This window comes from Tursiops truncatus, chromosome 16 (assembly GCF_011762595.2).
Source record: "Tursiops truncatus isolate mTurTru1 chromosome 16, mTurTru1.mat.Y, whole genome shotgun sequence".
NCBI classification, from domain to species: domain Eukaryota; kingdom Metazoa; phylum Chordata; class Mammalia; order Artiodactyla; family Delphinidae; genus Tursiops; species Tursiops truncatus.
This window is the reverse complement of record NC_047049.1, coordinates 62,483,430-62,510,004: the sequence shown is the minus strand read 5'-3', so window position 1 is coordinate 62,510,004 and position 26,575 is coordinate 62,483,430. Positions and strand designations below refer to the sequence as shown.

Genomic DNA, 26,575 nt, shown 5'->3' with positions numbered 1-26,575 from the left:
CGCCCTGGCCCCACCCACTTGACGCCACTCAGTGACCCCACCCCTCCGCCGTGGGGTGGAGCACGAGGCCCCGCCTCCAAACGGCCTCTCCTCGGAGCGCCAGGCTGACCAGTGGGGCGGGGCGAGAGGCCCGGAGGGGGCCAGTGCTGGGCGAAGGGGAGGAAGGGAAGGGAGGGGTCACGTGCGGCGAGCTGCCCGAAGTCACGTGACGAAGACGCTGGGCGGAGGGAGCCGGGGCTGGGAGTTCTCCTGAGGGAAGAGGAGTGAAGTGTGGGGCACGCGGCGGCGGCGATGACAATGGTGAGTGCGCGGCGGCCAGCGCGCTCGCTTGCAGCCCTCGCCCCGGAGCGCGCGGTGGCACGGCCAACGGCGGGCCAGATGTCGCGGGAGGGGCTGCGGGGAGCGGCTGGAGGGGGCAGGCGGGCAGGGCGGGGGGGCCGGGTTAGGCCTGTTTGGCCGCCGCGGGGTCGGAGACTATTGGGCTGCGCCGCCCTTTCCCGGTCTCGGCGATGCCCGAGCACCTGCGGGTGGCGGCGCGTTCTCCTGGCCATGTCGGAGCCTCTGCCCGAGTTCCTCGACCGGCTGTGGGGGCCCTGGCTGGGTACTCGGACCCCGCCTCTGCGGGGGCCCGCCACCCCCTCCCCTTCCAAGGTAGCCAGCCCCTCTGCTCCTCCCGGGCAGCCTCGCTTCCTTTCAGGTGGGGTGACTCAAGAATACCCCAGTTCCGGACTCGGGGGGACTTGGTCACTCTCTTCCAGTGTTGATCGGGAGCTTGATAAAGTCCGTGATTTTTTTAGCCTGAATACGGTGATATTCTGCGATTTCCTGACCCTAGTTCAGCCTTGATGTTGACAGTTATAGAATGGGAGAGAAAAAGAGAAGGACGTTGGAGGGGAGGACGTTTTTAATGCGAAAGGCAGTAGTTTCTTGCGCGCTGTTTTAAGCGTTAGGTCTCGTTTCCCTCACCAAGCCATTCTGGAAACTTACCGCTTTGGGATGTTGAAATGGCCTAGGGAGCAGAGGAGGGAGGGAAATCTGAGTACTCTCACCACAGTTAGTGGGAAGCACCAGCGTGGGCGCGATGGCGTTTAGCTTTGTGTGTGTTGGCGATCTTCTCTAGATTTGATCTCACTTGGCTCATTTTATGGTAGTATTCATTTACTCGGTTCACTTAGCAATCTTATGTTGAGCGCCTACTGTGTGCTCTCCTTAATAGTACCTGCTTTCCCAAAGCTCACCCGGTTCCGTAAACTGCTTGAGACTTTTGGCTTATAGACCAAGCTAGGTTTATTAAAAAAAAAAAAAAGTTACTTTGAATAAATACATTTAAAGTCAGAAATCGAGTTGTTTTAATTTATAAAGAGAGGACAGACATGTTCATTCTTAAACTTGGAACCTTTTCCTCTTTTTTTTAAACAAATAATTACAATACTTAGGTGCTCCCAGGGGCCCTGAGCAAGACTGAAACAGCCCTTGCTCTCTTGTAGCTTGCAATCCAGAGGGAGATAAACATTTATTTGTGTAATTATTTGTTTAACGTGGAAACAAATAATTACAGTTGTGATAAGAAGGAAGTATTGGGGGACCTTGCCTTGTCAGGGAGTTAAAGAAGCCTTCTTTAGTTGAATATAATTTGCAAAGAAAACTTAAAAGGCCCTCCTATCTTTTGCTTACATTTAAAATTATTACTTTTAATGAGCTTTTGAATTATGTTCAAGAGCAATTTTTATTTTCAAGTTACTCTTGAAACAAACACAATTGTAAAGCTTTATAACACTGAAATGGGCACAAGTGTAATAATATATGTATGAAAATTTGCTGTTTCATTGTTCGTGTATGCCCTAAGTGAATAAATTTTGAGAGCCTCTCTTCTGCCTCACCTTGAGTTGCATTTCTTTACAGCCACTGGATGTAGTGAAATTTCTTCAGTGAGGGCTAAAAAGTTTGTATTTTAACATATACACGTGTAATTTTGCTAGATGGTAATGCTCAGTGTTAGGTTTACAAATTATGTGAAAAATCTTAAATTAAGCTAAATTCAGTGATATGTAGTTTACGCTACGATTGGAAAACTGTGAGAACAATTGCTCTAATATTTAAGTAGTCATATATATTGCCCTCTAGTTATTTAAAGGCCACCTAAGAGTTTGAACCTGTATATTGTCTAGTATTGCTGCTGAAAATCCCCTATTTTGAATGCTCAATTGAAGATATCTTTTCTAAAAGAACTTGGTAGTCTTTCTCGTAAATGATTTCAAAACTGCCTTCTGTAATTTCAGCAGAAGTATATGTTAATATATCCTAACTCTCTTTACAGCTTTTATTCCTTTTCCTTCTGGTCTTCGCCATTCTGACCATTTTTTTCCTCTTTATATATCGGAAGTATTATAATTTGATTGTGAATAATTTTAAGAAGATTTTAATTTTGTGACTTTTTGTTTGAAATACAGAAGATGCACATCTTGAAATAAAAACTTCATTTATTTATTTGGCCACACCATGCGGCTTGTGGAATCTTAGACCAGAGATTGAACCCACGCCCTCAGCAGTGACAGCGCAGAGCCCTAACCACTGGACCGCCAGGGAAATCCCTTCTGTTTTTTTTTTTAGAAATAAAAACTCTAGAAGACTTTGGGTAGAGAATCTTTCTTTCAACTCCTTCTAGAAGGAAAACAAGACAAACTTTTTTCTCAGATATTTTTCTCTCTGTTATCTACATGCACAATTTTCTGGAGGCTTTTACCAAGACTAGTTCATTTTTGATGTGTCCTGGTGTAAAAAACTGGATGTTAACCCAATGCTAAATTCTCATGGCCTCATTAACTTAACCGTGTTAAAGTGCTGTAGTTTATCATCAACCATTTGTTTTTCTGCATATGCTACACTAGGCTTTTTTTATTTCTTCTGATCTCTCCCAATCTTAGTGTTTTGATTGTGTTGAAAAGTAAGTCCATTTTTAATTTTTAGTTATGAAATACTTCATGCATACAGAAAATAATAGAGGATAACACATAATTTTTACATATTTTTAATGCCTAAGACCTACATTTTTACATATAGTGTCAAAATAAAACTTATTGTTTACAATTACTAATTGTTGTTAATTGTGAAGTTTTATGTGACTTTTAAGTCTTTTATACCATTTTAATTAGTGGCAATTTTGATTTTATTTTATTTTTGATTATTTGATCTTTTAATATCAACTTTCAAATCCCAGTTCAGCTGTATGTGTTAAGTATATGTATGTGGGAAAAGTTACCATAATATTTCCTTTCATTTGTAAAACAATTTTTATAGTTTTCAAATCTCATTTTCCTGCAACCAGCTCTAAGAATATTAAGGGGGAATGAGAAAATTAAATTTTATTTTCCTGCTTCTATTTTATAACCCGAATTTTGGACTGTCATGTTCTACCCTTTCATAATTGCTCCTCCCACAGCAGCCCCCCCCCCCCCCGCAGCTTTGCTGGCTCAGTGCTTTGCACATACTTGATAAATAGTAACTGATTTTCAGCTGCTATACATTCTCATATTTGTAACTCTTACGAGAATGTATACCATTTTGAGCAAGTTTTGAATTTAAAACTTGGGGTATGAAAGCTAACTAGGAAGGGACAGTGCACATGCCCTATCATTGATGTTTTTCATTCTAAGTTCAGAATAGTTTTCTAATTAAAATTGTTTGTCATTTATAATATTGCCAGGAAAGGTTAAAACATCTTGCCAAAAGGAAAATTTGCTGGTTATGTCTTTGGAGTATGTCATAAGTACTAATCTGGCAATTCTTTGAGTTGATTTCATGAAATTATAATCCTTTTGTTAATAAAGGATTAATAAAAATAAAGAAGTGGGAATTCCCCGGCCGTCCAGTGGTTAGGACTCTGAGCTTTCACTGCCGAGGGCCCGAGTTCTATAACTAAGATCCCACAAGCTGCGTGGCACTGCCAAAAAACAAAGAAGCAAGCTCAGAATTTAGGAAAACACTATCTCCTTTGATCATAGTATCATCCTATGACCCACATAGCCTTAGCAGGATCATTAGCTTGTTTGCTGTCCTCCTGAGGACAGAACTGAGCCTTAACGCAAGTTCCTTGCTCTAGATTTTGCTACTGCACCAATACTAACTTCCTGCGGGAGGGCTGGTCTTACCAAACATGCCTAGTTTTAGCTCACTTCTTTTGGGTGTTCACAAAATTTACAGAAATTTAATTAGTCTCCTCCGTTAGAGCCAGTTTTATTCCAAGGGCTTACTTACACAGTGTAACACATGCTGTTCAGACTTATATAGCAGTAGATTTTACCATAACTAGTACATTGTAATAACTCATGAGTAATTGGGATTGTATGAGTTTCATTATAGCAGTATAATGAAAGAACCTCATAGATGTATTACTAAAGGTAACCTTTCAAATCCAGTTGTTAGGATTAATTTTTTAGCCCCGCGGCATGCATGCAGAACTTCCCCAACCAGGGATTGAACCTGTATCCCCTGTAGTGGAAGCGGGGAGTCTTAACCACTGGACCACTGGGGTAGTCCTTTTAGATCTTTGGTATATGTTACTATTTGATTATTTATAGTGGTTACCTATGGAAATGATTGAAATTATAGCGTGTTTAAATTTGTTTTCTTTTTTGTCTTTTAATTTTATTGTGGTAGAAAACATATAACAAATATATCCTCAGCAAAATTTTAAGCATACAGTACAGCATTAACTGTATGCATATTGTATGAAATTTTAGTTTTGATGTAGTATTTGATATAAGTTATTATTTCCTTGTGAATTCATAGATTAACTGTAGGTTATAGGTAATTAAATTTGAATTTAGAAATGTAGTGACTGACAAAACATAATTATGAACATTTTCCTTTTATTTCAGAGTTTTCTTGGAGGATTTTTTGGTCCCATTTGTGAGATCGATGTTGTCCTTAATGATGGGGAAACCAGGAAAATGGCAGAAATGAAAACTGAGGATGGCAAAGTAGAAAAACACTATCTTTTCTATGATGGAGAATCTGTTTCAGGGAAGGTAAATATTTTGTTTGGAGAATTACCTAGTTGTAGCATATTAGAATTAGTCATGAGAATGGCTTGTGCTGTATCTAAATTTGAATGATTTTATTAGAGATGGAAAATTTTTTTCAGAAGGTCAGTTAAATCCTTGATTCAATAGAACATTTACAGGAAAGATTCTTAAACTGGAAGGGTTACAGGGGCAGAGTCTAAATTAAACTGTGTGGAAAATTTTGTGTGTTTGTGACTATGTGCATCTGTTTAACTTCAGACACTTTCTACAGTGGGGCTGTGATCCACTTAAAGTTTGTTTCTCCTTTAACATAAAGTTGAGTTGTGGAGATTGGGGATAATTCTCTAGTATACCTTTCTAAAAGTTTCTTTCTCATTCTTTATAGCTTATCTGTCTGTACTACTGTCATTGTGTCTGTTGATCTCATTTCTTGATACTCTGTAGAGGACTTAAGTACATTTGGAACGTGTCCATGCATGGTCAGATACATTTATGATACCTTCTGTGGTTTAACTTTTTCCTCCTTTTCCTTACCAAGTGATGTATAAGATTATTCTTATACCTTATGAAACATGATTAGTACTCATTAGTTTGTGATACTGAAGAATGGTAATATCCTAGATAAAATCAAGTCATAAAACATTTGAAATAATTTTTCAATTATTTTCAGTATTTTTGAAATATTAAGAGTTTCTCTCCCCTGCTTGTTAAGGTGATACATACACATGGTAGATAGTTTGGGAAATAAAATAATTATCTATATTCCCATCATATGGAAATAATTCACTGTTAAAATTTGAATGTGTTTCCTCCTCGTCTCTCTGCATTAGTTAATGTATGTATAATATATTAAGCATAACTTTTCCCTATTATTGGATATTTAAATAGTTTCTACTGTATTTTTCAGACTGCTTGTAGTATATTACTGTATCTTTAGTAATACAGGCATGTTTTTAGTTATAAAACTTTAGTACATAAGTTTTTCTCCAAATTTCTGTAGGATAAGATTACTTCCTTAGAATGAATTCCTGGAAGTGAGTTGCTGGACCAAAAGACATGAATATTTGAAGGGTATCAATACATATTAACCTGGAGAATTTGCATCAAATCACATGTTCACTTAATGCCTTGTTTCACTCAGGGTAGTACTGAATATGGTCACTTTTTAATCTTTGCTATTTCTATAGGCAAAAATGATATTATTCTTTGATAGCATTTCTTTGGTTACTAGATAGGTTGAACTTAGGTTTATTAGCTATTTTACTGCATCGTCTATTCTGGTCCTTTGCCAGTTTACTTACTGATGTCTTAGTGTTATATTTGAAATAAATTTTTTGCTTTTCTACTTTACTCTCCCTTTAAAATGATGGGGAGAAAGAGAAGAGGCCTGGAAGAGAGCAGACAAAATCATTAAAAGGATGGAACATGTCAAACGAGTAAAGGAAATAGTGTTGGTTCTGTAAGAAACTGCCAAACTATTTTCCAAAGTAGCACTACCATTTTCAGCAATGAATGAGAGTTCCTGTTGTACCACATTCTAGCTAGCATTTGATGATGTCAGTGTTCTAGATTTTGCCCATTCTAATAGTTTTGTAGTGGTATCTCATTGTTTTAATTTGCAGTTCCCTAATAATATGATGTTGAACATCTTTTCATATGTTTATCTTCAAATATATATCTTTTTTTGGTGAAGTGCTTGTTCAAATCTTTTGCCTAATTTTCATTCGGGTTGTTTGTTTTCTTCTTATTGAGTTTTAAGAGTCGGAAACAGCCCTTTTTGGAAAACAGCCTTTTCTCAGATGTGGCTTCTGCAAATATTTTCTCCCAGTTTATGGCTTGTCATCTTACCTCTCATTTTCTCGCTACATGTGTAAATTTCCATTTCCCTGACATCTAATGAGGTTGAGTGACTGTTCATATATTTATTGGCTATTTGATGTCCTTTGTGAAATGCCTATTCAAGGCTTTGGGTTTTGGTGGGGAGTTTTTTGGGCTCATTTTTACACTCAGTTGACTTTTTTTCTTATTGATGTGTAGGATTTTTTTTTTTTTTTGGTATGTTCTTGATACGTGCTTCTCAATATAGAGTCCTTTGCATATGTATTATAAATATCTTTCTGGCTGGATTTTTCACTATCTTAATGGTATCGTTGGATGAACAGGAGTTCTTAATTTTAATACTCTACAAATGTTAGTGCTTTTTGTAACCTGTTTAAGATATCTTTGCCTACCGTATGGGCATGAAGATGTTCTCCTGTTTTTCCTATAATTTAAAACAATTTTACATTTCACATTTAGATCTTCAGTTTTTTGGAATTGATTTTGTCTTTGTGATATAGGAGTCAAGGCTACTTGTTTGTTTGTTTGTTTTTTCCCCACATGGATATCTTATTAACCCAGGACATTTATTGAAAAAGCCATCCTTTCCCCCACTACACTGCAGCATCACCTTTGTCATCAGCCAGAGGTTGTATGAGTCTGTTTCAACATCTCTGTTCTGTTCCATTGGTTTATTTGTGACATATACTTTCATTTTTTATTTTTTTCATTTTTTTTAAAGATAGCTTTATTGAGTTGTAATTCACATACCATAAAATTCACCCTACTAAAGTGTACAGTTCAGAGGTTTTTACTATATTTGCAGAGTTGTGCAACTGTCACCACTATCTAATTCCATAAGGTTTTCATCACTCCAGAAGAAACACCATACCATTAGCAGTAACTCCCTTGGTGCCATAAACTGAATGTTTGTGTCCTTATAAGATTCATGTGTTGAAACCTAATCCCCAGTGTGATATATTGGGGGGGTGGGGCTGGGGGGGGTTGGGAGATGATTAGGTCATGAGGGCAGAGCCCTCATGAATGGGATTAGTGTCCTCAGAGAAATCCCATGTGCACCTTCTGACATGTGAGGACATAGTGAAAAGACAGCCGTCTGTGAACCAGAAAGCAAGCTCTCCCCGGACACCAAATCTCCTGGCGCTTTGATCTTGAACTTCACAGCCTCCAGAAGTGTAAGCAATAAATTTATGTTGTTTTTAAGCCACCTAGTCTATGGTATTTTGTCATAGCAGCCCGAATGGACTAAGACACCTAGCATCCACTAATCTATAAATGTGCTTTCTTTCTCTGTGGATTTGCCTATTCTGGACATTTCATATAAATGGAATCATAAAATATGTGGCCTTTTGTGTTTGGCTTCTTCTACTCAGCATGATGTCTTCAAGGTTTATTCCTTTTTAAAAAAATTTTGGTAAAAAATATATATAGTAAAATTTACCATATTAACCATTTTTATGTGTCTAATTCAGTGGCATTAATCACATTCACAGTGTTGTGTAATCATCACCTTTTTTTTTTTTATAAATTTATTTTATTTATTTATTTTTGGCTGTATTGGGTCTTCATTGCTGTGCTCGGGCTCTCTCTAGTTGTGGAGCAGGGCCTCCTTTTCGATGCAGTGCATGGCCTTCTCATTGCAGCGGCTTCTCTTGTGGCAGAGCAAGGGCTCTAGGGCGCACGGGCTTCAGTAGTTGTAGCACTTCAGTAGTTGTAGCATGTGGGCTCAGTAGTTGTGGCTCCCGGACTCTAGAGCGCAGGCTCAGTAGTTGTGGCACATGGGCTTAGTTGCTCCGCGGCACGTGGGATCTTCCTGGACCAGGGCTCATACCTGTGTCCCCTGCATTGGCAGGTGGATTCTCAACCACTGTGCCACCAGGGAAGCCCCCGTCACCACTATTTTAAAAATTTGTTCATCACCCCAAACAGAAACTTTGTACCCATCAAGCAATAACTACTCTTTTCCCTTTTCTCCCAGTCCATGGATACCTCTAGCCTACTTTTTTAAAAAAATAAGTTTATTTATTTATTTATTTTTGTCTGCGTTGGGTCTTCGTTGCTGCTCACAGGCTTTCTGTAGTTGCGGCGAGGGGGGGCTACTCTCTGTTGCGGTGCGTGGGCTTCTCATTGTGGTGGCTTCTTTTTTTTTTTTTTTTTTGTGGTCCCTTCTCTTGTGGTGCACGGGCTCTAGGTGCATGGACTTCAGTAGTTGTGGCATGCAGGCTCAGTAGTTGTGGCTCACGGGCTCTAGAGTGCAGGCTCAGTAGTTGTGGCACATGGGGTTGCTGCGTGCATGTGGGATCTTCCTGGACCAGGGCTCAAACTGGTGTCTCCTGCATTGGCAGGCGGATTCTTAACCACTGCTCCACCAGGGAAGTAAGTCCCTCTAGTCTACTTTTTTTCGTATAAATTTGCTTGTTCTGAGCCTGTTCTATTTCATATAAGTGGTCATATAAGATTTGTCTTTTTGTGTCTGCCTCATTTCATGTAGCATAATGTTTTCAAGGTTCATTCATGTTGCAGCATGTATCAAAACACCATTCTTTTCTATGGCGGAATAATATTTCAGTATATATCTGTGTAGTATATGGATGTACCACACTTCATCCATTCATCAGTTGAGGACATTTCAGTTGAGGATATTTGGGTTTCTATTTGTTGACTGTTATGAATATTGCTGTACATTTGTGTGTTAAGTTTTTGTGTGACTGTGTGTTTTCATTTCTCTGGTGTGTATACTTAGGAATGGAATTGCTGGGTCATACGTTAACTCTATGTTTAACTTTTAAGGGAACTGCCAGGCTTTTCCAATGCAGCTGCACCATTTTATATTCTCTTCAGCAATGTATGAGGGTTCCAGTTTCTTCACATTCTTGGCAATACTTATTATTGTCTGTATTTTTTATTGCCATCTTAGTGGGTGAGAAGTGGTCATAATGGTTTTGATTTGCATTTCCCCTAATGATGAATAATATTGAGCATCTTTTCATGTGCTTATTGCTGTTTGTATAACTCTTTTGGAGAAAAGTCTGTATATATCCTTTGACCATTTTTAATTGGGTTATTTGTCTTTTGATTGTTGAGTTGTAAGAGTTCTTTATATACTCTAGATACAAGTCTTTTGTCAGTTATGTTTTGCAAATATTTTCTGTATTTCTGTGAGTTGTCTTTTCACTTTCTTGGTGGTGTCTTGAAGTACTAAAATTTTCTATTTGATGATGTCCAGTTTATCTTTTTTAAAATTTCATTTCTCATGCTTTTGGTGTCATCTGAGAAACAGTTGCCTATCCAAGATAATGAAGATTTACACCTATGTTTTCTTCTAAGAGTTTTGTAACTGTAGCTCTTACATTTAGGTCTTTTATCCATTTTGAGTTAATATTTGTATATGGTGCAAGGTAGGGATCCAATTTCATTTTTTTGTATGTTGAGATTGAGTTGTTCCAGCATTATTTGTTGAAAAGAATATTCTTTCCCCATTGAATTGTCTTGGGACTCCTGAAGCATATACTTTTTAAAGTTAAATTTAATTGCCGTCTGTCAAAAAAAGCTACAGAGAAGGAAACAAAATTACCCATAAGCATACATTCCAGAAGTAACTCCTGTTAAGAGTTTTTTCTGTAGTTTAAAAAATATAATTGGCATTATACTTGTATACAGTTTGACCATGCTTCCTTCATGTGACATACCATGCACATCTTCCCACATCATTAAATATTCTTTGACCTTATTATTTTTATACTTTAATTATACTCCATCATATGATGTACTACAATTTGTTTAATTATTTACTTGTTTTTCTGAGATATTAATTTGGAAGGCAGGTAACTAACTCATCCTGGTCACAGATATATGGAAGATATAGAAGCATGAATATTTTAATTATGTAGTTTACAGACAGAAGTAACTGAACTTCGGTTTTTATTGGTCCTTAATTTCTGTTGTCTTTTGGAAACACTATTTGTAAGAAAAGCTTTTAAGAGTCATGCTACCCATATTTTTTATAGTAAAGAATAAACCCGGAAGTATGCTTTTTGGTATGTTAGCTAATCCTTAAATGTTTCGAGTTTTGTTTTTAATATGTATGTACTTTATAGATATTTTGTCAAATTAAAATGTTTAAAATTAAGGTTTCCATTTGGCACATATGAATTTAGGGATTTTAGATTATATATTTAATTTGAAAAGTACGTAAGATAATCATACTCAAAATTTAAATCTTTAGACATTCTGTTTTTAGGATGAGTAGCAGACTCAGGGCAATAAGCATTGCTTTTAAGATCAGGAATTATAACAATATATTGTTGGTTATAAAAGGCTGAAAGTGATCTTTAAGATCAGTTCTTAGAATTAGTAATAACCTTACATTAAAATGCTGTTGTAGAATTTAACTATTTGACCTGAAAACATATTTGAATAGTTGAAAGTTTTCCCTTTTATTGAGTCTTTATAGTTCTCCAGCTGTAAAGAAGGATTCCTTACTAACAAAGAAGATGCTTTAAGTGTACGTATAAGTAAGAGGTTCATTACTGATTGTATATGAGTAGGTTTTACCTTCTCTGGCGCTATAAGGTCTAGGTAGGATCTAGGTATGTGGTGGTGTCTCAGACTTCAGAAATGAATACCTGAAATATTTATACATTGTATTCATCTGGAAGCAATCTGCTAGTAGGCCCGAAAAGGATTGTTAACATCTCTTACAATTTCATGTTTTGGCAGGTAAACATAGCCTTTAAGCAATCTGGAAAGAGGCTAGAGCACCAAGGAATTAGAATTGAATTTGTAGGTCAAATTGGTGAGTTTTAAAATAGTATTACTTTTTTTTTCTTTGATAACTGAGTTTGAAGAGAGTTTAATTTGGCACTTAGCTTTATGGAAAGAAGGAATTGATTTTGCGTAATAAAAGAGGATTTATTTTATAAATATTAAATCATGTTTCTTTTAATTGTATTAAATGATATTTGACTAATCCTGCCTTTATTTGTGATTAAACTTAATTACTAAAAGTGAAAGGAGTTATGTAAGCTACCAGCCTTGAAAAATAATTCAAGTAAATTAGTTTACTCACTGAAATTTCCATCTGCCTACATTTTTCACCAGGTTTATTCACAATTAGCAGTGTCACCTTCATCCTTCACTTTCTAATTACCCATGCCATTTGTCTTCCTAACTTAGTGTGTACCTGTAGCCAGACTCACTTGTCAATAGAAAATTCCATGTGAAAAGGAAAAGTGTAATTTCTTTTTGACTTAGATCAACTTGTGTATGTTTCCATATGTGTATTTCAGAGACATTCTTGATTTAGTAGGAGTTAAACTGTATAAATCTTTTGGTACTGCAGATTCGGAAAAGAGAAAAGAAAATAGGTCCTAGCTTTCTAAGTTTTATTGTACATTTTTAAAGTATCAAAATTGGAATGGGTGGATATTTATTTACATGTCTATTTTGGATGAGATTATATTTAAGGGGCAAATTATAGTAATTAACTGATAGTTGATTTTAGTCTTTTGCGTATTATAGTTTTATCAAGGTAATATATTTGCCTAACTAAAGCAAAACAAGACAATACATTTTTTGCCTAGAAGGGAGGAAGTTCAAATAATTGCTGGAAATATGTCTGTTAAAACAGCTTCATACTGGGCAAACCCTAAATTCATTAAAGGAATGAATTCATTTTTTTATAATAGAAATTTTCATTTTGCTATGCTGCTTGAATTTTTTTATGCCTAAGTGGAGCATAATAGTGAGAAAGATAATGGAATTTAGATCATAGCTCTAGTATTTAAAGTGGAGACAAATCCAACTAATTCCTTTTGTAAAAATTATTTGCTTTGGAAGTAGAAGTTTGAGTTTTAATGAGATGGGTATTAAATATAATTGGTCTTTTTGCTTTTTAAAATTTCTTAGAACTTTTCAATGACAAGAGTAATACTCACGAATTTGTAAACCTAGTGAAAGAACTAGCCTTACCTGGAGAACTGACTCAGAGCAGAAGTTATGATTTTGAATTTATGCAAGTTGAAAAGCCATATGAATCTTACATCGGTGCCAATGTCCGTTTAAGGTATGAACGTGTATCAGAAACTGTAGACAGAATCAAAACCAGAAAGTAATGACTACTATTGAATGTCTTATTAGAACGTCTAATTATAATTTTGGATTGGAAGGCTTAAGATTTTTTAAATTCTGTCAAAATTTTTTTTTTTTTTCTGGGTAATGCTCATCTGATGTAGTAAGAGCCTTCTGTAGTTTTAGAGAATCCTATTATGAGAAGTTTTAGTCATACACTTCCCTGTATGAATCGTTCTTAGGTACTTCATTTGTCCTGTAAATGGAATTACTCTCTAAATCCATTAGTTTCCCAATGAATCTCATTTAGTGTATGGTTAAGAAGTGATCTAGAAAAAAAGAAAAAACAAACAAAAAGCAGTGATCTAGAGAGATGTCCTCAAGTAGGCTTGATGGTGCTTCAAATTGATCTAAAAAGTATGTACACTATTCTTAAAATTGAACTTTGTATTTTTTCTATGGTGGGGGCATTTATTTAAAAATTAAAACTTCTTCATGAAGTAAATGGAGTAAATTGATCCCTAAGGAGTTCCAGCAGAGAAAGCAGAGTTGCAGTTAATGTTTGCTTATTTAAAACACTGAGATATATCACAGGAGATTTAACTTGTCCTCTCCATTAATTTTGTAGGTATTTCCTTAAAGTGACGATAGTAAGAAGACTGACAGACTTGGTAAAAGAATATGATCTTATTGTTCACCAGCTTGCTACCTATCCTGATGTCAACAATTCTATTAAGATGGAAGTGGGCATTGAAGATTGTCTACACATAGAATTTGAATATAATAAATCAAAGTAAGTACCTTTCACAAACAGATAACATAAATGTTCAGGGAAAATTAAGAAATAAACCTTTTATGTCTTTGTAAATTGGTCAAGGTAAGGATAGAATCAACATTAATCTGATGTTAACAGACCAACAGAATCTCTGAGCTGAAAGAAACTTTAGGAATTTAGTTTTGTTTCTGACTCAGCGCAGACGTCTTTATTATTCTATTCCTGGTAATTGACCATTTTTTATAGAGGATCTCACCATCTCAGAAGGCATCTAATCCTATGTCTCAAAAAATTTATCTTCTTGTCTTGAGATCATTTTAGCTGGTCATCTCTTTAAAAATAAGCAAAAATGCTCTTTTTCTGACTACATGAGCAATACATTTTTATTATTAAAAAAATTGACAATGTAGAAAAGTCAAAGGAAGTAAAAATACCACATATTTTCACCATTACTACTTAACCACTATTAAATCCTCATGTATATCTTTTCATGGGAGGGGGTATATATGTTTATACATATATATGTTTATATGTTGTGCATTTTCAGAAATGGGCTCTTATTTTATTTATTAATGCCTTTTAAAGCTTTATTATGGAAAATTTCAAACATATACCAAAGTATATATCTAACAATATTAATAATTTCTTAACCTCGTCACATATTTAGTCAGTGTTCACTTTTCCCTAATTTACTCATAAATGTTTTGTCGCCATATGGTTTGTTCAAATCAGTATCCAAAGAAGACTTGCTCAAATCCAGTGGATCCAAACACACTACATTTGTTTTTTTATTCTTAAATCTCTTTTAATTTATAGGTTTTCTCTTTTATTTATTTATTTTTCACTAAAGTTTATTGTTGAAGAAATAGATGTTCATTCTTTTGTCCCCTTCCTGTGCACTCTTCTGTTACATCATTTTTATTACTTGTCATGTCTCAGTTTATATCACTGAAATTGTGATACACACGTGTTCAGGGTCTTAAATTATATTGTTGATAAAATTATTAGATAGTTTAGGACCTAAAACTTGTCACTGGAAGCCTCCTTTCAGACTAACATAATTGCATTAATCAACTCTTGGGATATTATTTTGAGATCAAACCTGGGAGAAGTTTAAAAAAAAAAAACCCTCTGGGAATTACAGGAATTCCTAGGTTTGCTACCATGTTATTTCAAGGTCCCTGGAAAAGTCTTTGATTAGTAGGTATTACAGCAACAAACTCAATTTATGGAGTCTCTCTTTGTGGCCAGGTGATTTGTTAGCTGCACTATTCTAGCACTTGGAGTAATACTGACACTAAACCCATGTGTAGAGTTTTTAATGTTCAAAACATCTTCATACACCAAATAAAAATTTTCAGGCATAAAAATCTTAATTTTCCATGCTTAAGCTCTTTGGAAACTAAGTTAACCTCTACGTAGGGACCAACAATTAATCAGGCTAATTCTTCCCTCTGAGGTGTATCGATGGTCAAGTAAACTTTGCTTCCTTATTTTTATAGTAAAACGATGAGTACTTTTTTCAAAAAAGAACATTAAACACATGAATGGTCAGAATGGTATTCTTAAATAGTAATTATCCTACAGATACCTAATAAATCCTTTCAGGACATATTTCACTCCTTTTGTTTGTTTTGTAAACTGATATTTAGTAAGTGACAAATACTCTTTCCCCAAAGGTATCATTTAAAGGATGTGATTGTTGGAAAAATTTACTTCTTATTAGTAAGAATAAAAATCCAACATATGGAGTTACAACTGATCAAAAAAGAGATCACGGGAATTGGTAAGTTGAGGAGTATTTGAACTGAAATTCATTTTAGTTGAAATTTTGAAATCTTAAAATATTGTTTAAACTTAAAATAAATATCCACCTTGGAGACTAACTTTGATACTTAATATTGCTGGCAGTGAGTTATTCATTTATGTTTTTAAAAAAATTAATTTTTGAATACATAATAAATTCACATCGTTCAAAAATAAAGTGTGAACGATTATACAGTAAAAAGTGTCCTGTTTATGTACTCCAGCTACTCATAGGTGATATGTTTGTAAGTTTTAAAATCCTTTAAGTATTTATCCATATACCTGCAAGTGCCTCTACATTACACCCTCCCCCTTTTTTTAGTTAAGTGGTTATATACAATACATACTTTAGAGTTCTTTACATATCAATGTGTGGAACACTTCCTCATCTTTCTTACAGTATTCCATTCAATGGGTGTACTAGCTATTGGTGGACATAACAGGTTGTTTCTAGTCTTTTGCTATTATAAACAATGCTTTAGTTAATAATATTATTTCACATATGTGTTGGTTTGTGTGAAAATTTTAAATAAAAATAATTTGTACTCATAATCCAGAACAGACCTTAGCCTTTGCATATTGTATATTTCACAACATTGGGATCATTACTGTGTTTTAGTGTACCTTTTAAACTTATCTCATTGACTTTTTAAAAGAACTGTATGTATGTCAGGTATTCACTTTGATGTTTTGTCTATGTTAAAGTTAACAAGAGAAAACATTTTGGGTGTTGCAGAGAAAACTAGCATGTCAGTGCACTGCTATGCATTGATAGTTTCCATTTTAGCAGATATTAGAAATGATAGAAGGAAGTCTGTGAAGATTATTTCTGAACTGTATACAGTTGACCCTTGAATAACATGAGGTTTGAACTGCATGGGTCTACTTATAGCAGATTTTTTTCAGTAGTAAATATTACACTACTACATGATCTGCAGTTGGTTGAATCCACAGATAGGGAGGAACCGTGGATAGGGAGGAGTGGAGGATACAGAGAACGGACTATAAATTATACACACGTTTTCCTGTGTGTACGGTCAAGCGCCCCAGCCCCTGCAGTTTTTCAAGAGTCTATTGAATTACTTTGGGAGGAAGGGAGTGCGATCTTCAGTTGGGTGGTAAGTAAGTGTAGATCAAGAAATAGAAAAGAATGATCAACATTTTCACAAAAGGGGAAAGTAAATTAGTACTAAAATAATGTAGTCAGAAAATAGGAAGAAGGTATAAGTCTGGAGATCATATTCTAGCAGTATTTAAATTAATATCATTTACATTATTGCACTAGGACCCAGTACCACAACAGAAACAGAAACAATCGCTAAATATGAAATAATGGATGGTGCACCAGTAAAAGGTAATACACTTTTCATTTACTTTTAAGTTACAGGTAGTGCAGATAGCACTGTTCATGGCAGATTAGTTTGAAAGTATTTATTCAGTGTGAATATATCTGTGAATTCTTAAAACGATTCTTACAATGATTTTTAAGATTATCTTTGTATAAATGCTGAGAAGACTATAATAGTACTTTCTAGTTTGAAATAAGGTTTAATTTTTTACTCAGTTTAAATTTAGAATTTAGAAGAGACATTTATGGATATCTCTTCCCTAGTTCTGAATTTATAATATTTTAATTACCTTTTGTTACAGTAGTTTCTCTCTGTAAATCTTTTTTACTCATGCTGAACATAAGGTGCAGTATAATTAAGTATTCATTGTGGGATTTTGGAGTTCTTATATAGCCCTCAAGAAAATAAGCAGTTCCCTTAGTAGATAATTTTCAGTGTCTAAGACAATGAAGCCAGTATTTATCATTTTAAATTTATGTCTTTGGGTTTTTCTTACTCTGTTAGTAATTACTTCAAAGAGTAGTTACCATTTACTGAGTACCAACTATAGATGAGGCATTGTATTCTCAGGCGCTGTCAAGTTCCCTACCACACTTTGAGTTAGGTAGTGGTAACCCTTATTTTATACATGAAACTGAGATGTAGAGGTAAAAAACTTGTTAAAGGTGATATACTGTAGGGGAGGCAGAACTTTCCCTCTACCCATCTTAGATTTTCAGCTGGAATTCTTTAACAAAAAGATCAATAAGAGAAAAACAGTTGATTAATGCATGCAGTACACATCACCCAGGAGAAACCTCAACAAAAAAGTAACTCAAAGCTGTGACTTAGAATTTCAGCCTATATAGCATCTTCAAAAGAACAATAAATTTGGAGAGAAATGACTGGGCAAAGGAAAGCAGTTTAGGCTTCCCAGGGCGGCAAACTACGGGCAGGTAAATATGTGGGAGAAAACCAATGGAGTAGGCTTGTTTGCAGGTTCCTCTGGTGCCATCCCTGGCCTGAAAAAAGGCTGTCTTCAGTAAAAGGAGAATTTATATCCTGCCTTTAGGCAGAACAGGGGATTCTTTTCTGATTTTACTGCTGCTTAATTGCCTTCAGCTCAAAATAATCTGTATGTCAAAGAGGAATATTTTTCGGTGACATATTCTGGTTTCCTTCAATATCTAGTCATTGCACAGTTGGAGTTTGAGTCCAGGGGTTTCTGACTCCAGGACTCTTGTGTGTGTACTCTTGTGTTATGCAACATAACTTTGTAAAATTCCAGCAGCCACAAATTTTTATGTAAAGTGATGGGTTGTACATCTTTAAGGAAATAGATATACATAAGAAAACTATTACATAAAAAGGATTCAAAGCAGAATATGCAAATAATTATTCTTAGAAAAAGAGAAGCCATGAGAATCTGAATAGCAATCTTTTTGCTATTGCTTCATTGCTAATGAAGGAATGTCATCATTCTAAACATGTTTGTTGCTTTGGGTGAATTAGTAATAAGTATTCAAGAATTTATACACATGATTAGAAATTATGGTACAGATGAAACAGATGGTTAAGTGACTTGGCTGGAGTTGGGATTCAAATCCAGGCATTTTGGCTCTAGAGCAGTGGTTCTCATCTAGGGGCAATTTTGGTCCCCCCTCCCCAGGGGACATTTGGCAATGCCTGGAGACATTTTTGGTTATCATATTTGGGGACTGCTACTGGCATCTTGTGGGTAGAGGCCAGGAATGCTGCTGAACTTCATACAGTGCATAGGACCTTATCCATGACAAAGAATTATCGGGCCTAAAATGTCAATAGTGTCAAGGCTGAGAAACCCGTCTAAAGCTTTTGTTATGCTGCTGTCTTGTGAGGAACTGAAGCATTAATGTCTTCTCTATGATGCTTAGTTTTAGGTGTTATGTAACTATTGATATATTTAATCATCCTTTAGAATTAAATGGAAATTGCTTTTCTTTCAGGTGAATCAATTCCAATAAGACTGTTTTTAGCAGGCTATGACCCAACTCCAACAATGAGAGATGTGAACAAAAAATTTTCAGTAAGGTACTTTTTGAATCTAGTCCTTGTTGATGAGGAAGACAGGAGGTACTTCAAGCAGCAGGTATGGTGCCACCCAGATGTTATTTTGTTCTGTGGCAATTCCAAAAACACCTGGAAAGCAGCCATTTTTCTAAGCTTTATTGTACTGAGCAAGTGGGGGTTTCTAAGTAAGTGAAAACACTGACAGTATGTTATAGAAGTAAGCATGAATGGAACTATGTTGTAATCCATCTCTTCCCGGTCATTCTGCAGGACTCCAGAATGGGCTATAATTTGGCAGGGCTTTTTTTTTTGTTTTGTTTTGTTTTTTTAAATTTAATTTTGTGGCATGCGGCATCTTAGTTCCCCTGCCAAGGATCGAACCCGCGGCCCCTGCAGTGGAAGTGACGAGTCTTAACCACTGGACCACCAGGGAGGTCCCTGGCAAGGCTTTTATTTTTCTCTTGAAACCTTTGTTTTTTTATAAAAACAATACCTGCTATTTGTTTTAAAAAAAAAATCAGGCAATAAAAAACAATGAAGTAAAAGGTCAACAAAAATTCCACCACCATTGTGATTAGTTTTCTAGACAAATTTGTATATGTGCTTTTAGATCATTATTATGCATATTGATCTTTAATTTGTTTTTTCAGTCAATAGTATCTTGAATAGCTTTCCTTTATCAACAAAGATTTCCTTTATCACTTTTAATGACTGCATCAACTTGATGGATTTGGGGGTTTCCATTTTTCCATAATTAAACAATCTTCTTATAAATGTTTTTGAGATGACCCAAATCTAATACTTTTTTTTTAAATCTATGGCTGCGTTGGGTCTTTGTTGCTGTGTGCGGACTTTCTCTAGTTGTGGCAAGCGGGGGCTACTCTTCGTTGTGGTGCGCGGGCTTCTCATTGCAGTGGCTTCTCTTCTTGCGGAGCACAGGCTCTAGGCATGTGGGCTCCAGGCGTGTTGCGGCTCGTGGGCTCTAGAGCACAGGCTCAGTAGTTGTGGTTCACGGGCTTTAGTTGCTCCACGGCATGTGGTATCTTCCCGGACCAAGGATTGAACCCATGTCCCCTGCATTGGCAGGTGTATTCTTAACCACTGTGCCACCAGGCAAGTCCCTAATACTTTCTTTTTTTTTTTTTTGCGGTATGTGGGCCTCTCCCGTTGCGGAGCACAGGCTCCGGACGCGCAGGCTCAGCGGCCATGGCTCACGGGCCCAGCTGCTCTGTGGCATGTGGGATCTTCCCGGACCGGGGCACGAACCCGCGTCCCCTGCATCGGCAGGCGGACTCTCAACCACTGCACCACCAGGGAAGCCCCCTAATACTTTTTTTTTTTTTTTGCACTGTACGCGGGTCTCTCACTGTGTGGCCTCTCCCGTTGTGGAGCACAGGCTCCGGACGCACAGGCTTAGCGGCCATGGCTCACGGGCCCAGCCGCTCCGCGGCATGTGGGATCTTCCCAGACCAGGGCACGAACCCGCATCCCCTGCATCGGCAGGCGGACTCTCAACCACTGCGCCACCAGGGAAACCCACCCCTAATACTTTTTTAATATAAGATGTTTATCATAAAACTTGTTCTCATTTGAAAATCAATTAAAAGCCTTTGGTGAATTTTGAATAAAAAATAGTGATTAGAATGGTCTTCTGTATTCGGAATCAGATTAATAAATATTTGAATGTCAGTTGAGTGTTCAAAACTAAATAAGAAATTATTCTGGAAAAAAAAAGGAAATTATTCTGTGTTGAGTACTGTGATGAATACAAAAGCTACCTTTTTAAACATGGTTTGTCCTCAAGGCCCTCCCATTGCCGATATGTGGAAAGAGAGAGTGTGTATAATTAACAGAAAACTTAAGTAATAGTTTGACAGTAATTGGGAAGAGAGAAAAGTTACTCTGCTAATGCTGCCATAATGCTGTATAATTAAACATAGGTGATTTATAATTTCAAATTAGATTATATGAAATTTACAATTTCCAAATCAATTGCATATTGTGGCCCTATTGAGTAGTATATGCTTCCCACGGGCATTCATTTGGATGTTTAAATTCTGCTATGTTGGTTAAAAAACAAACAGCCTGCCATGACTTTATGAAGCAAGTAATTTTAAGAATTTAGAAGAGAAGAGATCTCAGGATGTATTGGTTAGGGTGAGACTTAGATAGGCAGAGGAAGAGGGATTTGAAGAATATCAAGGGGAAGATGGAGGGAAAGTTTAATTTGAAGTGCGTTAGATGCAGAGAGTAACCCAGTTTGGCTGGTGGGGTACTGGGGTCTAGGTAGGGAAGAGAGTGATGTTGATAAATTGGATAAAGGTTATGGAGGGCTTGAATGCCGGGTTGGAGATTTATCCTGGAGGAACTGAGAACTATTGGAAGAGTCATCCAAGCAATGTTTTAGACTAATCTGGAAGTGATAGGAAGGATAGCTTAGAAAGGGGTATCAGGCAAGGGAGGGAGAGCCATCTACCAGGAAGCTATTTTAGTATCTAAGGTTGAAGTGACAAGGGCTTGAATTTGGATAAGGGCAGTGGAACAACAAACAAAAGGTAGATTTTAGGAATTCTTTAAAGCAGTAATAGCTAGGACTTTGTGCCAGATTGGATTCATGGTGGTGGCATGCATGGGTGCTGGTGGGAGCAGAGTTGCCAGAAGGGGAGGCCCAAGATTAGAATTGGAAGAAGGTGAGTCAATAAGGAAAGAGGAGGGCTTTTGTAGGGAAGAAGTTAGTTTTGTTATGGTTAAAATTGAAGTGGCATTATTTCTATGGTGAAAATATAAGGAATAATATGAGGACATTAATTTGTTGTCTTGCATTTGTCTTCTAGGAGATAATTTTGTGGAGAAAAGCTCCTGAAAAACTGAGGAAACAGAGAACAAACTTTCACCAGCGATTTGAATCGCCAGAATCGCAGGCATCTGCTGAGCAGCCTGAAATGTGAACTGAATAGGAGAAAAAAAAGAAAAAAACTCCTATATCTGTTGAGATTGAAGTTCGGCAGGTTAAAGATGGTCGCAGTGTGTAGGGCGGGGAAAAGGCCAAAACCCCATTTATGATAGTCTTCCTTTATCTTACAGTGCTGAGTTTATTTTATGACATAACTAAATGTTATTCATGTATATACATTTAAAAAGTGCTTTCTTTGAAACACTGGAACTTTCTTAAACTGCCGTGTTGTTTTTTTAACCACACACTTTCATTTAATGATAAGCACTCAGCTGTACATCAGCATAAACATTAAAGATTTTCATGTGAGTAGGTTGATATTTGTAATTTTGCTTTCTTTCTGCATAATGTTGATTACAAATTCTTTTATTCTCCTTTTTCATGCTAATGATTACCTCTTATTCTCTACACGCAAAAAATTAAACATTTTGTGTTCAAATAAAATTAGAAAAACCTGAGTGGCCCTTAATCCTGCAAAGATTTAAAACATGGCATCTCAATATTTTTGAAAACTACATTTTTGTTTTTCCATACGTGTTTGAGAAATGCATATGAGTGTTTCGTTGTAGGTGCCTCTGAGTCTACCATTTCATGGCTTCCTGAATTTTGTTCTCTTTGAAGTCTTTTGTGATGTGAATATTAAATTTTTTTCCATAAGAGATTATGTGGCATGTCATTGCAGCTTTTTTTGGGGGGGGTACCATATTAAGTAACCATTTTGCTACTACTATCAGATAGGTACCACGGTATGTTTTCTGCAATGTGGAGTTGACTCTGTGTTGGCATTTTAGTTTGTTAAAACTATATAATTTTTCCATAAATACTTTGAAAAAAAATTTTTTGATTTAAGGAATCTTTTTAGCACATATATGCAAATATAATTTTCTTGCAAATATTCTCTTCCCTTTTCAGGGGAAAATTTGAGGATGGGGGACTCAGGAGAACTGGTGAAGTATGTAGTTACCCAAATCTCGACAATTTCATGTTTGTTAAATTGGAAAGTTGACTAGTTCAAACTCAAATTTAAACCAGTTCATCCACTCTGTTTAAATTTTTTTAATATTAAATTCAAGTATTGTTCAAAGCCTCTGAAAAAGAAGGTTGTAGTCATCTGTTTTTATGCTATGCATGGGGTCTGATCGCAAATACACTAAATGTGGGGTGTAGGAACTAAAATGAAGCCTGTTGTGTGAAACTACTTTCACTTACGGTTCATTGGTTTTTGTACCAATATTTTTTTATACACTTCAGTGCAAGTCTTGTCAGTTAACCTTACTTTATGGGTAAGCTAAGTAACCCAAATTACATTTCTTTAAGCCTGTTTTACTACTATGGCACTTTGAAAAATGGTCAGTAACCAACTTCTTAACTGGCAAAAGGTTCCAGGTACCATGTGCTGGAGCATCTATTTTAAATGTGGATATCTGTGAATGGTAATGTTTTCCTTCATGTAAGTGCCTGTTCAGAGTTTCAAAATTTTAAAATGCCAAATATTTTCATGGTCACTTGCATGTAGTAATCTGGAAAATATTCAAAGAAAAATTGAAAAACAATTGTATTTAACCAGCCTCAAATTGTGCAACCATGATGTATAATAAAGAATTTGAAACATACTGAGCTTGCTATGTGAATGATTAAAATATTTATATTCTCAAATCTCTTCTCATTGTCATATTTATCTTTGGGGGCAGGATTGCTCAGTAGTTTAGGAAGCTATAATTGTGATGATTAGAAGGTTTTAAAAATATTCAATTTCAATTTTAAATATATAATGCTTTTAATTAGGTGGCTTAAAACACTGTCATAAATAGGACGCTTATTCACTTGGAACTTTGTTGCATAACCGATTTAAAAAATAAAAATTTGAACTCAGTATTTGGTGAACTGTAAAAAGTTGGCCAGTTAATTAGAAATGAACTGAAAAATTTGTGTCTTTAATAAAGAGTACAGTATCTAATCCAGTGGTTCTCAACCCTGGCTGCACATTCAAATCACTTTAGGAGTTTTTAAAAATAATCATGCCAGGCCCTATCCAGGCCAATAAAATCAGAATTTCAGGGGCCCGGACAGCAGCATTTAAAAACTACCCCAGGGCCTCCCTGGTGGCGCAGTGGTTGAGAGTCCGCCTGCCGATGCGGGGGACGCGGGTTCGTGCCCCGGTCTGGGGGGATCCCACGTGCCGCGGAGTGGCTGGGCCCGTGAGCCATGGCCGCTGGACCTGCGCGTCCGGAGCCTGTGTTCCGCAACGGGAGAGGCCACAACAGTGAGAGGCCTGCGTACTGAAAAAAAAAAGAAAAAGAAAAAAAAAAAACTACCCCAGATTGGGGCTTCCCTGGTGGCGCAATAGTTAAGAATCTGCCTGCCAATGCAGGGGACACAGGTTCAAGCCCTGGTCTGGGAAGATCCCACGTGCTGCAGAGCAACTAAGCCCACGTGCCACAACTACTGAGCCCACGTGCCACAACTACTGAAGATAGAGTGCCTAGAGCCTGTCCTCCGCCACAAGAGAAGCCACTGAAATGAGAAGCCCCGCACCGCAACAAGGAGTGGCCCCTGCTCGCTGCAACTAGAGAAGGCCTGTGCACAGCAACAAAGATCCAAAGCAGCCAAAAATAAATAAATTTATTTAAAAAATAAAAACTACCCAGGATTGAGAACCACCGTTCAAACCATTTAATTAGTTATTTCTCTCACTGGTGAAGAGAGAAATAGCTAATTTCATTGTTTTGAATTGTTGGGGAGGAAAAACTACCCACTTTTGTGTTTGAGAGCCTACTAATTAAACTGACAGATTAGCGAAAGAAAAGACAGTTGTAGTCGAGTTAGAGGAAGTTCACAAAAGTGTGACTTAAAGGGGTGGTTAGAATTTGGGGCTTATATATCATCTTGCTAGGGGAAAGGGTGAAGTGCGCTTATAAATGACTTAGAGGAAGTTGTGGGGAGAAAGCACTAATGGGAAAGCCAATGATTTTTAGGAAAGATAAAACGATCCTTAGGAAAATAGATGGTAGATATGGTAGTTCTGTAACGAAAGTCTGTTTAGGTGTCGATATCTCGCCGTCTCTGGTGATGAGTTAATCTTCCCTGGTTGCTCCCTGTGAGGGGATTTATGGCAATGGAGTTCTTTGGGGAGGCTCTGCTATTAGGCAGACAGGATTTCAGGAACTCCAATGCCTTCTACTAAAAATTTTATGCCCCAGTGGCATATTCTGGACCCCTTCAATGTGGATCAAGTAGTTGGAATACTCAATTCTAATTACCATGTGAGTCAGTAAATTCTTAAATTGTTCCTTTTATATTCAGCTGGATCTGTTGAACACATACACAGGCACTCTCCAGGGGGTTTATACTAGCCTGGATTGAAATGTAACACATTTTACAGTTTCAAATCAAAGATACAGTGAGGAAAATATGCACTCTCAAATATGACAGATCCCTTTTTAGGCTTGGGATCTTCTATGAGCATAATTCTTATGTCACTCCCCTATTTAAAATCTTTCAGTGACTCGATTCCAGGAAAAGCTTAAATTCCCTATTACAAAACACCTTAAGCTCCAGCTATGCCAGACTCCTTGGAGAAGGCGTGCCCTTGTGCTGGCACTTCACTTAAATTCTTGTAAGACTCTCCGGGCCTTGTCTGACACCATCTCCACCTCTAAATCAAAGACACGTCCCTTTGTTGTGCTTCCAAGTCATGCTGTGCACACCTCCAGGACTGTTTACCACACTTCTAGAAGACTTTTTAATTGTATGGACTTAACAAGCCTCTTGAGGGCTCAGCCTGTTTTGTTTTGGTATACTTTGTGCTTATCACATAATACATTCAATATCTGAATAAATGGATGAAGCTTATTTTCCTAGTGCTTATAAAATTAAAGGTGTCCTTTAGAAAAAAATGTGTCTAAATGTAATAAAATTACAGATAAGAACTGTTATGCAACTTAGTATTGGAATAAAGGAAATAGACTAGGCTCTCTAGGAGTCTTATCAGGCTGGGGAGAGAAAGCAAGACAGCAGAGCAGGACCATGTGGACACTATCTACAAGTGCCACAAATGTATTTGATAGTTGCTCCCTCCCTAGGTCTGGGGAAACTGGACCAGATAATCTCTAAGACCCCTTTCCTGCTCTATTACTCCATGATTCTAAGGGATAAACAATTTGTTATCCAGATCATGATAACCTTACATTAGAAAAATACTCTAGAAATGTCAAATTACAGAATATGTAGGCAAGATGTGAGGGGGAGAAATCTACTAGAATGTGCTTTTGAGAAAACTTATAAACCAGGTTTTGTTAATAGCAAAGGCAAAGAAGAGAGAACTTAGTTTATTCCCCACGACCAAGGATATCTTTACTTCTCCCACTTCCTTTCCCTGTCCCCCATTTATTTCTCTATTTATGCATTCATTCAGCATTTTCCTGAGTATTTCCTTAGTGCTATTTTATTGCCCTACCCTGAAGGAACTATAACCCAGAGCAGTGGTTCTCAAAGTGTGGTTCCGCAGACCAGCAGGGTCAACATCACCTGGAAACATGTTATAAATTCGTACTCTCGGGCCCCACCCCAGACCCTATGAATCAGAAACTCCAGGATTAGGGCCCCAACAATTTTAACAAACTTGCCAGATGTTTCTGATGCACCCTGAAGTTTGAGTACTACTACTCTATAAACACAATTATGATACAGTTTTAGTGGTTTGATAGCAGTTGTACTAGGCACCCAATGTGTT

General features: G+C 36.8%; 1 protein-coding gene across 4 annotated transcripts; it reads left to right on the top strand.

Moving 5' to 3' along the window:
• Window positions 1-143: 143 nt before the first annotated feature.
• On the top strand, window positions 144-23,499 carry VPS26A (VPS26 retromer complex component A). 4 transcript variants are annotated; one of them, XM_073793527.1, is made up of 9 exons: window positions 144-300; window positions 4,878-5,027; window positions 11,583-11,658; window positions 12,771-12,927; window positions 13,561-13,725; window positions 15,387-15,493; window positions 16,799-16,867; window positions 18,827-19,075; window positions 21,725-23,499. In XM_073793527.1, the coding sequence occupies exons 1-9, from the start codon at window positions 292-294 to the stop codon at window positions 21,751-21,753; spliced, it is 1,011 nt and encodes a 336-aa protein (XP_073649628.1). In that variant the 5' UTR covers window positions 144-291; the 3' UTR covers window positions 21,754-23,499. The 4 variants fall into 4 exon arrangements, with proteins under 4 accessions (XP_073649628.1, XP_004324482.2, XP_073649627.1 ...); XM_004324434.2 differs by lacking the exon at window positions 144-300 and adding an exon at window positions 364-651 and having other exon boundaries at window positions 18,827-18,969; XM_073793525.1 differs by lacking the exon at window positions 144-300 and adding an exon at window positions 507-651.
• The last annotated feature ends 3,076 nt before the right edge of the window (window positions 23,500-26,575 follow it).